The sequence below is a fragment of the Schistocerca piceifrons genome, chromosome 6, assembly GCF_021461385.2.
Source record: "Schistocerca piceifrons isolate TAMUIC-IGC-003096 chromosome 6, iqSchPice1.1, whole genome shotgun sequence".
NCBI lineage: Eukaryota > Metazoa > Arthropoda > Insecta > Orthoptera > Acrididae > Schistocerca > Schistocerca piceifrons.
Window position 1 is genome coordinate 453,233,959 of NC_060143.1, and position 14,389 is coordinate 453,248,347.

The 14,389-nt window shown below is 41.3% G+C and overlaps 1 protein-coding gene across 2 annotated transcripts in view; it reads left to right on the top strand.

Moving 5' to 3' along the window:
* Positions 1 to 205: 205 nt before the first annotated feature.
* The window catches only part of LOC124802873 (ATP-binding cassette sub-family G member 1-like), a 354,399-nt gene continuing 340,215 nt past the window's right edge, over positions 206 to 14,389 (top strand). For both annotated transcript variants that reach the window (XM_047263916.1, XM_047263917.1), the window contains exon 1: positions 206 to 340. In XM_047263916.1, the coding sequence (XP_047119872.1) occupies positions 229 to 340 (112 nt within the window). In that variant the 5' untranslated portion in view covers positions 206 to 228. The remainder of the gene's footprint in view (positions 341 to 14,389) is intronic.

The following is a 14,389-nucleotide window of genomic DNA, read 5'->3' on the forward strand; positions in this document are numbered from 1 at the left end:
ACACGGGTAGAAAGCGACGTGAGACAACTGTCCGATTCGACAGGAGTTGCGGGTGGCGGGGTGGGCAGGCGCTGCCGCGACGGTCCACGTGCGCCGGCCGGGGGGAGGAGTGGGGGCAGACGTCGTCGCCGGCTGCGGCTGCGGCCGCGGCGTCGCCACGGACGCTCAGTAGGCGCCTGTCAGCTGCGCCGGCGCTCCGCCTGTGCTGTGTCGTGTAGTGCGCGCGCCATGAGCCACGGCGACGACAAACCGCGGCCCGAGTCGGGGTCGCCGCGCAGGGTGCGCCTGGACCTCGCCTTCCACGACCTCTCCTACTGCGTCAAGGTCGGCCTACGCAGGGGTGAGTACCCGCCATCTGTTCCCTGGTGTAATGCAAAACGATTTCTTATGCGGTGTCAACGTCTCGTTGACGTAGGACCAGCAACCCTCTTGTTCCATGAAGAGTTAATGACAAACCTGTCACACCTGTAGTACATATAGCGTCTACACTACCCTCCATAAGTTCGGAAGCACCATGCTGAGCATTACAACGGAGCAAGATGAGAGTGATATACGTAAGTTATAGGTTAGAATACAGAAGAGTACGCTCAAATAACGAATATTAATGATACAGAATTGTACAGATAATTATTGTACACTCAAATGCATATTTGTATTGGTCATTTTAATATAAGCAGACTTCACCTACCCAAGCAGGTTGAAACGTCCCCTTAGAAAAATTAATGAATTACTGTGCTGATAAACATCTTACGTTATTTGATTTTCAAACAGCTGAGCAAAACTGAACGTACTCAGACATTCACTAAAGTGACACACAATATTTTTAGCGCAACGCAATCTGACTTTCAGTAATCCCTACAAAAGAATGGCCCTGACTAACGATAACCTATACCTTTCATGAATTCTTACCTCACAAAAATCTTCGCTACTCGAACTACTGCAATACAGCGAGCGCCAGTACTGCCAGCTAAATAAAAGATTCAAACTACTGAAGGCTCTAACTACTGATAGGCATAGTTAGCAAATGAAAGATTTTGATAGAGAACAAACAATGTATTTACCTTAATAGTGTTCAAAAGTCATTATATATATATATATATATATATATATATATATATATATATATATATATATATATATCGGTTCATGACACCCAGTCTTACAAATTTCGTTTTTCTGACGGACACACGTCCACATCGTCCACTCTCAAAATTCTGCCATCTCTCTCCCCACATCCACCAGTGCTGGCGGCTCACCTCCAACTGCGAACGCTACGTGCTGTTCACAATCAAACGCCCAACACTACAATAACAAATATTCCAACAATGCAACCCAGCCACAGACTGCACACAGCACAGTCAGTGATTTTCATACAGAGCGCTACGTGGCGTTACCAACATAAAAACCTAAACAGCCTACTTACAAGATAATCACTTTGCACCAAGAAGACAATAGCGTCCGAAAAATGTCAACGAAATCGAAGATTTCCGTCAGTGGAGTTCTCAAGACCGTACACCGGCATCGAGATACAGGCTCCTATGATGACCGCCCTCCACCGGAGCATCCGGGAAAATATTAGAACGCCAGGAAAAGCATTTTGTAGTGACCAATAAACGTAATAGATTCAAAACTGTCGATGAATTGATTGCTTAACTAAACACAACTAGCGATACACCGGTGAGTAAGTCAACAATGAGACGGCGCCTGGCAAAAGACAACCTGCAGGATTTTCTAGCAGCAAGCAAATCATTGATGCGCCCAGACGAAATGCTTCAGTGGGCTACGACACATCATCACTGGACAGCAGGGGCTTGGGAAGGAGTCTTATTCACCGATGAATCCAAGTTCGATGTATTTGAAAGTAAACATGCATTTGTTGTCGGTTTGAGATGGTTGTCATTAAGATCAGGCACTTTCAGTGCGGCCTCAATAGGTCAGGCATGAGAATTAACCTGTCGGTCCGAAACTAGTCGCCCAAAAAATGTGTACTGCAACTGTGACAGATTTGTAATAAATGCTTCATAAAACAGTTTATTTTTATCTGCGAGTAAAACTTCATACAGATTCAGTTAATTTATTTGTGCTTTCACTGTGATTTTCGGTAAATTGTACAGTCATGACGGGTGGATACTTTTTTATCGACGTCTGGCAGTATAGCCATCTTATTCGATTTGGGATATGTACTACTCATTTCTTATAAACATCACTGCTATGTAAACCCCCCATCCTCACACTCTACACTCGTGTATTAATTTATCTCATTTAGCTCATTACCTTGTCGAGGAATTGTAGACCCCTATGCTAAATCTATGATGCGGGCCCTTCGAGGGCAAATTTTGTGATAAGCCGCGAAAAATGGCATTTTAGAGAAATTTTCCAGTTAAAAGCGTGTAACGTAAAATTTAGGGTGCATTATTTAATTGCATAAAATTTTACTACACAATTTATGATTTGATGTGTCGGTCACCTTTAAAAAATGAAAAGATTTCCCTAGGATGTGATTTTGGGCTCCTTTCCCGTACGGAAATGTTGATTGTGGTGGCAGACTGATCTCTAGTATACCCCAAGATCTAGGTTTGGTTGAAAGATGATAATTTGGTCGTGAGTTGGCGACGCCAATAGAAGTGAATACCAAATAAAGGTTACGGTAACAGATTGACCTGTAGCGTAGCCTAATGTTTACGTTCGCGCCATATTTAAATACACATTGCCATATTTAATCCACTTTTCAACAAAAAACTAAAACTACTACAAAACAGATTCAGGAAACATATATTACATAATGGACAAGTCTCCGACGAGTATATGCTGAACTCGCATTTGGAAGGACGACGGTTCAAACTCGCGTCCGGTCTGACCTGATTTAGGTTTTCCGTGATTTTCCGAAATCGCTTAAGACAGATGCTGGGATGGTTTCTCCAAAAGCGCACGGCTGCTTTTCTTCACCATCCTCTCCTAATCCAAGCTTGTGCTCCGTCTAGAATTTAAGTCGTTAAGGTATCCTACACGATTTAATAACATTTTGTGGAACGGCTATATTTTCTAAAACAAAACAAAAGTACTTAGAGTTTTGCCCATGTAACTAGCATAAAATATGTTTGTTAGGTGAATGATAGGTAACAATAAGCCGACTAATCTAAATACAATACCACAGTGTCTCGCTAATGAGTCAAGCTATCTGAAAATGATTCCCCAGCTTCAAAATCTAAAGAATCCGCGTCTGGGACAAGAAGTAAAACATTTATGTGTGATGGTTTGGATGAGATGAGAAACTGAAGAGATCGAAGGTTCCGATGTCGAACTCACGTCAAACCGCAAAATTCCGTTAACCGTTATCTTAAAAGTATTAGCGATTTTGCCACTCAAGTGCCGAGCGTTTGACTGGGCCCCACTGGGAATTCGACACGAGGGAGTGCATGGTTTGAGAGATGAGTGCTGACTTCATCCATAGCAACAGCCCACTGAAAGTAACATTCAGCCGCAAAAGTGACAGTCGACCGCTACGGGGAGGGGGAGTGAATGTAAGAAGGAACATTTTCTCCCTCCTGGAATGCAGACTCCTTAGTCATTATAGAATTCTCGCCGTTTTTAGAAAGCGCTGTCCGTGATGCGACTGAAAAAGAGATTCAGTGTCAAGTTGAACGGGAAATACTGTGTCTTTAGCAAGCTCTGCGTAACTTGCGTTTGTTTGGCTGACAGGATGTTGACACTAAATTATAGCATTTCCTCTTCGGGGCGGTGGTTTCTGCGCTGTTTTTCAGTCATGGCGGATGCAGACCTTTAGAGAACATTGCCGAAGTATAGTCCCAATTTTTTTCAACACAGCACTGCCTGCAGGCATTGTGACCAGGTGGGCAGTCCATTTGTCATGACAGGAAAACAACGTATCAGACTAAAGAGACGAGGACTGCACTGGATCAGTCGTAGGTTGTTAAGAGTCAGGAGTCAGTTATACCTATCAATTTGAGAGTTGTTTTCTAAGATTTCTCACACTCATCTTGTCGAATATTGGCCCTTGATTTTCTCTTGCCCAAACAGCCAAAAAATATAGCTTTCAAAGCAAATGTTGTTGAACTTTTTTGACAATCATCATTAAAAAATAATAGAACTTGTGAAAATAATGAAATAAATTGTCTAGCATGGTCAGAGTTTTGCAAGGAAATAAAATCAGATGCTATGAATGTTGAAAAGTTGTTTTTTTTTACAAATTTATTGTCTATTTCCCCTCTCAGAGGAGTAGCGAACGGAAACATTTTTTGCTGGTTATTTTTGTTGATGTCCAGTAGGATTTCTTCTGTAGATCTGATTTTTTTCTATTTCAGGTTTTTAATCTTCAGAATCAATTTAACATTATTGAAACATGAAAACATACATCTTGCAATTATTTTCGAGTTTCATTTCGTAATTCGTTGGATGTAATTAATTATAAATAAAAAAATATACTTCGCAGCTGCTAAGAAATGTGCTTAGCATACCTTTTAGGTGTGGTATTTTCAGAAAGATGTTTGAGTGGATAAACGACAAACATTTGAGATACAATAAGTTTTGTGTAATTCCTGTCGAATGAAGTTCTTAGGCCACAAAGCGTTCTCAAACTCCCGCGAAGACTAATATAAAAGTGGCAGTTTTAGTATATTGCCCTCTCTTGGCTATATTTGTGCAGACGCCTATGGAATAAGGCCGTACAAAATAATATCGTATACATATTTTATGATTAAGAGACGAACTGCAGCAGAGTATTACAATCAAGATCTATTTTTATTTTAAATTTTTGTAGTGTGGGTCCATTTGTAGTGCGTGCCAATAGCTCGCCCGTAAATGCCCTCGTGCTTTAATTTCAGCATGAGATGGAAATCAGTCCAGGCTCACTCTCGAGGCGGGCCCCGAACACATTGTAGAACAGCTGCGTGGTCTGAATGTTTAACTTTGATATCATTGTCAATCTATTGTCAGTGGTAGATAAAATTACTGATGGTCTGCCTTTTCTGTTACACATCACGGGCCGATACTCGCAGTTAATGTTACCTGTTTTATTATTATCTTAGAAAATTACTTAGCATATATACAGGTTGACCGACAATTATTGGTTCAACGAAGAGGACGAACAGAGGACAACGAAAAAAGCAAATAATGCTAATAAACATAGATCCGGAAACCAATTATTTTGAGTAATAATTCAGGGTAACAGCAGGAAAATTAGATCACATTGGTGGACAGATACGTTACTCTCGCTTATGTCGAATACAAACTCAATGACTTAACCATTGCGCCACCTGCGTCGATGACTTAAAAACAACCAAACAATTAATAGCACCGTTGCAACTTTGTCCTGCTATCTGTACATCGTCCTCCTAACAGTCCAAAAGCGCGTCGCTAGAGATTTTCATCCGGACTGCAGAAGGATAACTTGTACTATTAGTTTACTGCGACCGTCGATGTTTTTGCGAGAATGTAAACACGCACCCCGTATTTGAGCTGATACAGTGTTAACCCTACCTAGTTGTTACTCGTATGTTCAAATTTCTTCCGCTTGAAACATTCTTTGCTTTTCCGTTTCACGTTCATTTTTCTATAAGGGAGGAACTTTTGGCTTTTTACAACTGTATTTAAGATTTTGATAGCGTACTGGACATCGCTGCTGGTTAATGCGTCGTTGCAAATGCTGTCTGTAACATCCCGTATATTTTCTGCCTCCCCTAGCGGGTAGAAATTCTATAGTAAACTTTAAATAAAACATTAAGCGATAATTCAGTAATGTACCTCGATTTGCGATTACGTTAAATAACAGATGAAGCTCAAATATCTGTCTTATTTATATTTTCCTCCCGCAGTGAAAGGCGATATGTACCATTTTTCAGAGTGTTTGACTATGCCATTAGAGAGAAGCGCACGCAAAGTGTTACAAAGTGCACAATCAAGCTGATCTGTTTGAAAATCGTTAAAACTTACTAAATTAATTATGAGAAGATCTTAAGTTGTAAAAGATTAAAATGTCATTTAGTAATTAGACGTTGCATACTAAAATACTGCGCAATACTGATAATGTTACGCAGCAACTGTCAAATGTGTCATAAATTTACCACAATATGTTTTGGGTCTACGTTATCCCATTAACAAGTGCTATAAAATGGTTCAAATGGCTCTGAGCCCCTAGAACTGAGAACTACTTAAACCTAACTAACCTAAGGACGTCACACACATCCATGTCCGAGGCAGGATTCGAAACTGCGACCGTAGCGGTCGCGCGGTTCCAGACTGTAGTGCCTAGAACCGCTCGGCCACTCCGGCCGGCTAAGTGCTATAAAACAAAGAAACAAATCAATACAACGAAATACTACATATACTGACAACCATGTAAATATCTACAAGGTGCTTCCTTAAGAGCATGCAAAAATGTAAAAGGATACAGAGAATGCTCCACTGAACAATTTGAGGTAGCGAACCTGGGGTCGGCGAAGATATGGAAGTAAACTTGTCTAGAGCATTGTCTTGCATTGCAGTTTTCCAGCTTATTTACAACTAACTTGGGTATAAGTTTACACGTACTGTGCTGTTTATTTACATGTACACACTTTATAACCAGTAAGGAAGCAAGGAGGACGAGCCTTATTACTAGGAAATCGTGATTCAGGTTTTGTTTACTTTACTTGTCTGTAAGGTCGTTTGTTGTATCGTATTTACATTGTCCCGTGACAGAACGTGCTATGAATTAACGACAGACCCTTCATTACGCAGTGCTGTTCAGAGACGTACAGTACAATACGACGGAGCAGTACCGGTACAGTTTCGCAGAACCCACTGACGTACACCTTCGGTGTGGAGAAGTACTTACAATGCTCTTGCTGCTGAAAGGCTGTACAGGGAACGATTTCCTAACAGGCCTCATCCGTCATTACGAATGTTTATTTCTATCGATGAACAAATGCGGGAGACTGGTTCACTGGAAAGAAGAAACGAGGGATCTGCCAACATGAGGACCACTAGCACAGTCGATTTTGGAGAGGAGGTGCTGAACGTGTTACTGTGGACCCCACTAGTATTGCACGTGAAATGGACGCTGCAAGTACTAGCGTGTGGCGAGTACTCCACAAACAACAATTACGCCCATACCATCCACAACGAGTCCATACAATACTTGTGACTGACTTCGTACCAAGGATCGCATTGTGAAAATGGTTGCTCCACAGTGGATTGATCGACAAAATTTCCTCCAAATCGTGTTGTTTACTGACGAGGCCTCATTTGATCGTGGTCGTGTTTCGAACAGCAGGAATAACGATGTGTTGGATGAGGAAAACCCTCACGCTGTAGTAGAGTCTCACCATCAAGTACGTTTTACTGTCAATATCTGGGCCGGCATTGTAAGCGACAATGTCATTGGACCATATCTTCTACCTGGCCGTCTGAAAGGCCAGCTGTACTTGAGTTTCGTGTAAAGAGTTCTATCTGAGTTGTTCGAGAACGTTTCTTCGGTTGTTCGTGAGAGGCTGTGAATACAACATAATGGTGGACTGCCTCACTTCAGTGTGGATGTTCGCAACCTTCTCAGTGCTGCATTTCCTTGTCGCTGGATTGGAAGTGGAGGTTCTATCCGATGGCCTGCGAGGTCACGTGACCTGAATCGCCTTGATTATTTCCTATGGGATATCTAAAGTCACATGTGTATGAGACCCCACTGAATACGGAGATGGAATTAGTTCGATTAGTGGTTCTAAACGAACCAGGGATATTTGTCAGTGTGCGTCAGAATCTAATTCGTTGATGTCGCCGAAGTGGGGTCAAATCGAAAGACTTGCACCCGGCGAACGGTCTACCCGGCGGGAGGCCCTAGTAACGCGACATTTACATTTTTTATCTTCAGAGAGGAATCGGATTACACACCCACTTCCAGTGTCTGCTGAGCATGCCGGAAAAGATCAGTGTTAGTCTTCTATGTTCTGAATAGAGCGATTAGCTTTCTGGACGAAGAAAATTAGCTGATATCTTCTTAACACGAATTAACTTCTTCTAAGTGCTTGACAGAAAATTATAATTATAACAAAAAAGATAAATTTTCTCGGCGTTCTGCAATAGTAGAACGTCAGTAAAATGATTCGTTTGTTCTTAGATTTTTTCCCCTTGTTCAGCTGCTGTGGCGAATAATACACTCTGGAACGGCAATGCCAATTGTTCGCAAGACGCGTCGTCTGGCCAAGCAGCGAACAAAAGTATTTCTTCAGTAAATGTTGTGACAATGACGGTTGTCTAATCACTGTTGTGAAATGTTGGAGCAGATACGCTAAGTAAACATCGTCTTGTTGATCGTGCTAACCTATAGAACTAAATCATGACTAACCACAAGCCTGGCGGCAGAGGAGCAGTGATAGTGCAAGACAGTTTCCCATATTATGCAAGAGAACATGGCATTAAGACTCAATCGAGGCTCTGTTGAACGAGACGTGTCATCATTCTCCTTCGACAGTGCAAGGAAACTGAAAAACTCTTCTATAAAATTACAGCGAATTTTGAACATCGATCCATTCTCCGAGGCCAGATTTTAACTGTTGCGGCTCACCATTCACTGATTTTCGGACGATTGTTTTTCTTCAACGTGAAATAGGTTAACTGAATGATGCTGAGAGTTTCTTTGCTTCTTGATTGAAAAGGAAAACTTTGTCCCGACGATATCTATGTCATAAAAGAGAGAAAAGTAACTCAGTTGAACTGCAGTGGTTGTCAAACTTCTTCGTACAGCAGCCAATTCTGACATGTGGCGGCACCTCATGGAGCATACGTGCCCATCTTATTACTAATCAATAACCTACATAAATTAGTATGTTATTAGCCTCCAACAGGGCGCGAAATGTTGGCTGCGTGTCCCCACGTACTGTTCGTTAAATGTCGGCACCGTTTGGAACACTTCGTGTGGACTGTTAGACTGTTTTCGGTTTCACATTGGTGCCACCCTTGTCAACCAGAGCTGTGACTCTGTAACTGCCTGACGAAGTGTTGTTACGCTGTTTGCGTGCGCGGGTGATTAACTGATACATTTACAAACACTGATTACATTTACAAGCATTGGCAATGTGAGACGCGATCACAAATGTTTACTAAAATGACATCAAAGCGTTGTATTACAACACGCTTAATTTAACTTCATATTCATTGCAACAAATATGTCTCGCATTTGAAGATGACCATCTCTGTAACGTGTATTCACGAACCCCTGTTAATTCTGTTTGAAATTTATGCCATAGCAACTGATCGGTACGAGGCACACGTGCCATTGGGTTTTTAGCTGGAAGACAAACAAGAAAAGATTCCCCTTCACCCCGAAACGACAGAGCTATCTGCCCATGCATCCAATTTCGCTTCTGAGGTGACCGGCGAATTCCTTGCGCACCTGTTATCATTTCTCCAGCATAGTTTTGATTCGATGAAGGAGTCAGATAGAACCAGCGTTGTAAGTATATTTGTTTGTTACTGAGCACGAAAATTACACATTTAAGAATCTCTTAACGTTAGTTGACATTCTCGAATTCGGCTGTTAGTTGGTAGACGCATATTATTATAAAATATGGCTGAGAACAGCGGGCCGCACGAATACTTCATTGTGGCCGAAGTATGATGACCACTGACTTAAAGGATAGGAGGGGGAAATCTGCCAGGACTTTTTAAAAACACGCCTTCGCATTAACCTGAAGAAACAGAGGAAATCAGCAGACAATATAAATCTGCTCGGCTGAGAGAGGATTTGAGCGTCTCCCGTCCCAAATGTGGAGCTTGTGCCATAACCTCTGCACGACCTCGTTGTTTTTGTTAACATCAGGAAAGAAACAATATTGGAATAAGGACCAACCCTTCGATTAGGAGATGTGCATGCCCAAAAATATTAGACCCAGACGTAACTTTGCTATTATTGTCATTGTCTGTAGAACAAAACGAATAACTCTAGGCGAGCACAGAAATAAACGCCAAGAAACCTCGCCTTGACCTGAGTTTGTTTAAAAGTTTATAGTAGCAGACTACGCTGAAAAATAATCCCTGCAGCGTTTACTGTCATGACATAGCCTACATACCTTTGTACATCTTATTTTTATTTACGACTTCCCATTCCTCACGTGAGGTGCACTTGCTCGAAGAAGTTGGAACCTTGATGGATATTTGAGTTACTTTTCGTGCAGAAGATAGTTCCTATTAAAGCACTATATATATATATATATATATATATATATATATATATATATATATATATATATATATATATATTTCAAGGAACAAAACCATGTCTACAGTCAAGTCTTTGTTTTGAGTAATCTCTGTTATAACTTTATGCGTGTTTTGTATCAGAGAACGAAAGCAGTCCAGTGAACACTTACTTGGTTGTGGAAAACAGCGTCGTTCTGAAGCGGCTGGTGATATCCATAGGATACATAAAACGCTACAGACTTTACGTAGAGCAGTTAATTAAAGAACCGAACCGTGAGAGTAACGTATCATAGATCTCCTGATGACTTTGCAGATCCGAGCTTTTCGATTTAGTTCACGTAGAGGAAGGAATCAGTTATCATAAAACTGCTGTAGCATTAATTTTTGGGGGTGAAAGAATGTTAAGAGAGGTAGGAAATTATTTCTGCTTCAGAAGTTCGATAAGAAACAAGCTGCAGATTATGTGAGCAGTCAGCTTCTCTAGGAATGAAAATGTAGAGTATCGATGGTAGATGTGTGTAGTGTCTAGCAATATTGTAACGGAAGGGATTAATCCGCCGTGGTTCAGTAGCCATGTTGAAAGTTGCTACGAAAGAAAAGGGAAAATCATCACAAATTTAAGCGAAATCGAAGCCTTATTGACAAACGAAAGCTGGACGAGGCCATCATGCACGAACGAAAGCAACGGGAGAAGATTTTCCCCACCCACCTGATGAAAAGTACAAAGTACTTTTCTTCTTACGTAAAGAAGATAAACCGTTCAAAGTCAATTGCTCAATGACCATACAGGCAACGAAATGTGGGTGACACAGGAACATCGTTAATACAGTTCATCTGCCCAAGCGGAGAACGAATGCCGAAAAGATAGAGAATCAGGTAAGTGACTGCTTAATAGAAAATCAATTAAAGGCCATTAAAAAAATTGCAACTGATGCAATACCTGATGATTCCAAACAGATTATACGAAAGAATTAACTCTCTGTTAGGCAGTGGTTTGTTGTATCTTGCTTGGTCAGTGATGGCTACCAACCGACTGGAAAAAGGTGCACATCATTCGCGATTCCAAGAAGGGTGGCCGGACAGACATGCGTAACAAATTTGGCCGCAACCTAAGGGACTGTCATAGGACCATTAATGTTCATTATATGTTTAAGTGACCTGATATGGAATGTCAGAAGGTCTGTGTGGCTGTTCGCGGACTATTATGTTTTGTGTAGGAAATCCTGGTGCACGAACTGATGCTGACTGTCAGTATGAATTTTTGTAACCTGAGGGGCATAAATAGAGGAAAGGACGAATTATTATGCCACGGTTGACAATCACTCATTGCATACAGAATCAAACGAAAAATATTAAGAGTATACTTCTTGTGCCGATCTGCCTATCGAGAGATTAATATTGAATGTTCTTACACGGTTTGTTTACCTTTACACACTCTTGAACCTGGAGGCCCAAAGAATGTCAGTTCCAGTCCAGGACAGATCACCCGCAAAAGGGGCCTTTAAATAAATCGTAACCGAATTCTGAATGGTTAATTAAAATGATGTCCCTGATAATATTTTTCATGTGACTGCGTAAATTACATTTCGATCCTACACAAGAAAGTAGAAATTGAAATTCTGTAAGAACTTTTACAGTTCCAAAGGAGTAAATGTTGTTACGTCCTGTTCACAATTAACTGTCCATACAGAATTAAATAAAACTTCAAATCAATAATCACTGAAAAATATTATAACTTCAGTAAGACAAAACTATCAAATGCTGTAACATAATCGAAGTGTGTTTTTAAGTAAACTGTAGACGCAATGCATCGTATTTTTCCATGTATATCTAGAAGTAATCGACTTCAAAGTTAATATCAAATCCGTAAAATAAAATAACAGATTTGGCTTGGCGCTGTGTACCAAACTCACGTCAGTCGATTACGAATGCATTATTTTAAATTATGTTTCATGTTGTGCAGCAGCGGTATCCCACTGTCCTTTGGCTGCCGGCTATTATCTCCCTGCTTTCGTTGCCGAGTACCGGGTAATTTTAATCATCCCGAGCCCCTCTGGATACAATAAATAGCTTTCTGGAAAATATTTTTGCAAACATTAGAAAATAAAATTACGTACTCACAGTCGCCACAGATGAACCTTCACAGTCTGTAACGACCCACTGTGAAACGACAACCTAAAACACTTATTATAAAAAGTACAAGTATGTGTCTGGGCGAGATTCACTGGAAAAATCCAAAGGAAGTGTAATTCACCCAAGAGAGAAGTAGCTTATCAAAACGTCGTTCCACTGATTCTTGAGAATTGCGTACCAGGTAAAGTTAATGGTTTAGGTATGGAAGAACCAGAGAAGAGCAACGCGTTTTGTCACAATTGCGTTCATTAAAGGTGAGAGGCCACGGATGCTCACATATCTCTAGTTACAGACTCGACAAGAGAATTGTTGCCATCACGGAAAAGTTTCCTGTTAGAAATTCTAGAACGTATATTCCAAAAAGAATCCAGCAACGAATTAAATATTTCCACATACATCAGTCGGAATGACAACAACGTTAAAATCAGAGGTCGTGCGGAAGCTTACTGATGTGATTTCGGCGACAAACGCCAAACAGAGGAAGATATACCTGGGTTAAGATACAGAGGGCCGGCCGCTGTGGCCGAGCGATTCTAGGCGCTTCAGTCCGGAACCACGTTGCTGCTACGGTCGCAGGTTAGAATCCTGGCTCGGGCATGGATGTGTGTGATGTCCTTAGGTTAGTTAGGTTTAAGTAGTTCTAAGTCTAGGGGACTGATGACCTCAGATGTTAAGTCTCATAGTGCTTAGACCCATTTTTTGGTACAGCGGAAGAGGTACATGCTAGTTCTACCAAACGTATCCTGCGCTGGGTATACAAATAGGTAGAGAGATGGTAATTGATAAATCAAAAAATGAAAGTAGGTCGAGGCTTAACATTCCATAGGAAATAACGCCATTAGAGGCAGAGCGAAAACACGAAATTGGGGAAGGTGTGAAGGAAATCGGCCTATCCATTCTAAAGCAACCGACCCAGTCCTTACATGAAGCGATTTAGGGAAATTCTGAAAACCTAAATTTCTATGGCCAGACTGTAATTACACCATCCTTCCAAATACTAGTTCAGTGTATTGACCATTGTTTTCACCCTCGCTCGGCACAAAAATATTAAAATTTTTACAGTGTATACAAATCTTCACAGAATGTAGTAGTCGTTGCAATATCTTACAAGAGTCCCTCTCGCTTAAGCTACAATGGAATTTGTGTCTTAAGAACGACTGTACTGTAATAGACCGGTCACAAGCTTTTGCAATTCGACAGACAGGCCAGTCACCATTGTCATAATCTAAGTAAATGTTGATCTCCCATATTTCGTTCGCAAAAAGTTCCGCATCACCCTCATTCGTATCTGCGTTTTGTTAATGTCGCTAGAAGTGCTGCGTCGTGATATATGATATCCAAATTCAATAATAACCTCGGACATATTCAACTTACTAAAACGCATTTTAGTTTTAGCCAGACCGATATGTCTTCGCTATTTCTGAAACATTCGTGGTCGAGGGAAACGACTTAGTAAATAGCGGTGCCGCAGACGGAATGACCTACTTCAGTGACACACCGTGACACTGATAACACTTGGTGGTGTTACCTCAGATTAAAAGATATCGCAGCGTCTGCTTGCGTGCCGGGACTTGTCGACTTGCTCTGAATGCAGCTCACTGTCAAATACGAGCAACAAAAAAGCAAAGGCCTCTCTCAACGCCAAATACTCGGTATCTACTGATGACTGATTATAGCTAGAGTTATCAGATACAAGGGAGATTCCGGGTACTGATTGAATAAATCTGCAGAATTCATGGTTGCACGAGAACGGTGTGTCTATCCTAGAGCATCTTATCACGAAAGAGAGGCAACATCTGAAAAAGCGGTATTATTTGATGTACAGTACATGGATAACGAAAATGTGTACCCGCGTCGTTAACAGGAACAGATATGGCAAAAAAAATGGTTCAAATGGCTCTGAGCACTAAGGGGACTCAACTGCTGAGGTCATTAGTCCCCTAGAACTTACAACTAGTTAAACCTATCTAACCTAAGGACATCACAAACATCCATGCCCGAGGCAGGATTCTAACCTGCGACCGTAGCGGTCTTGCGGTTCCAGACTGCAGCGCCTTTAACCGCACGG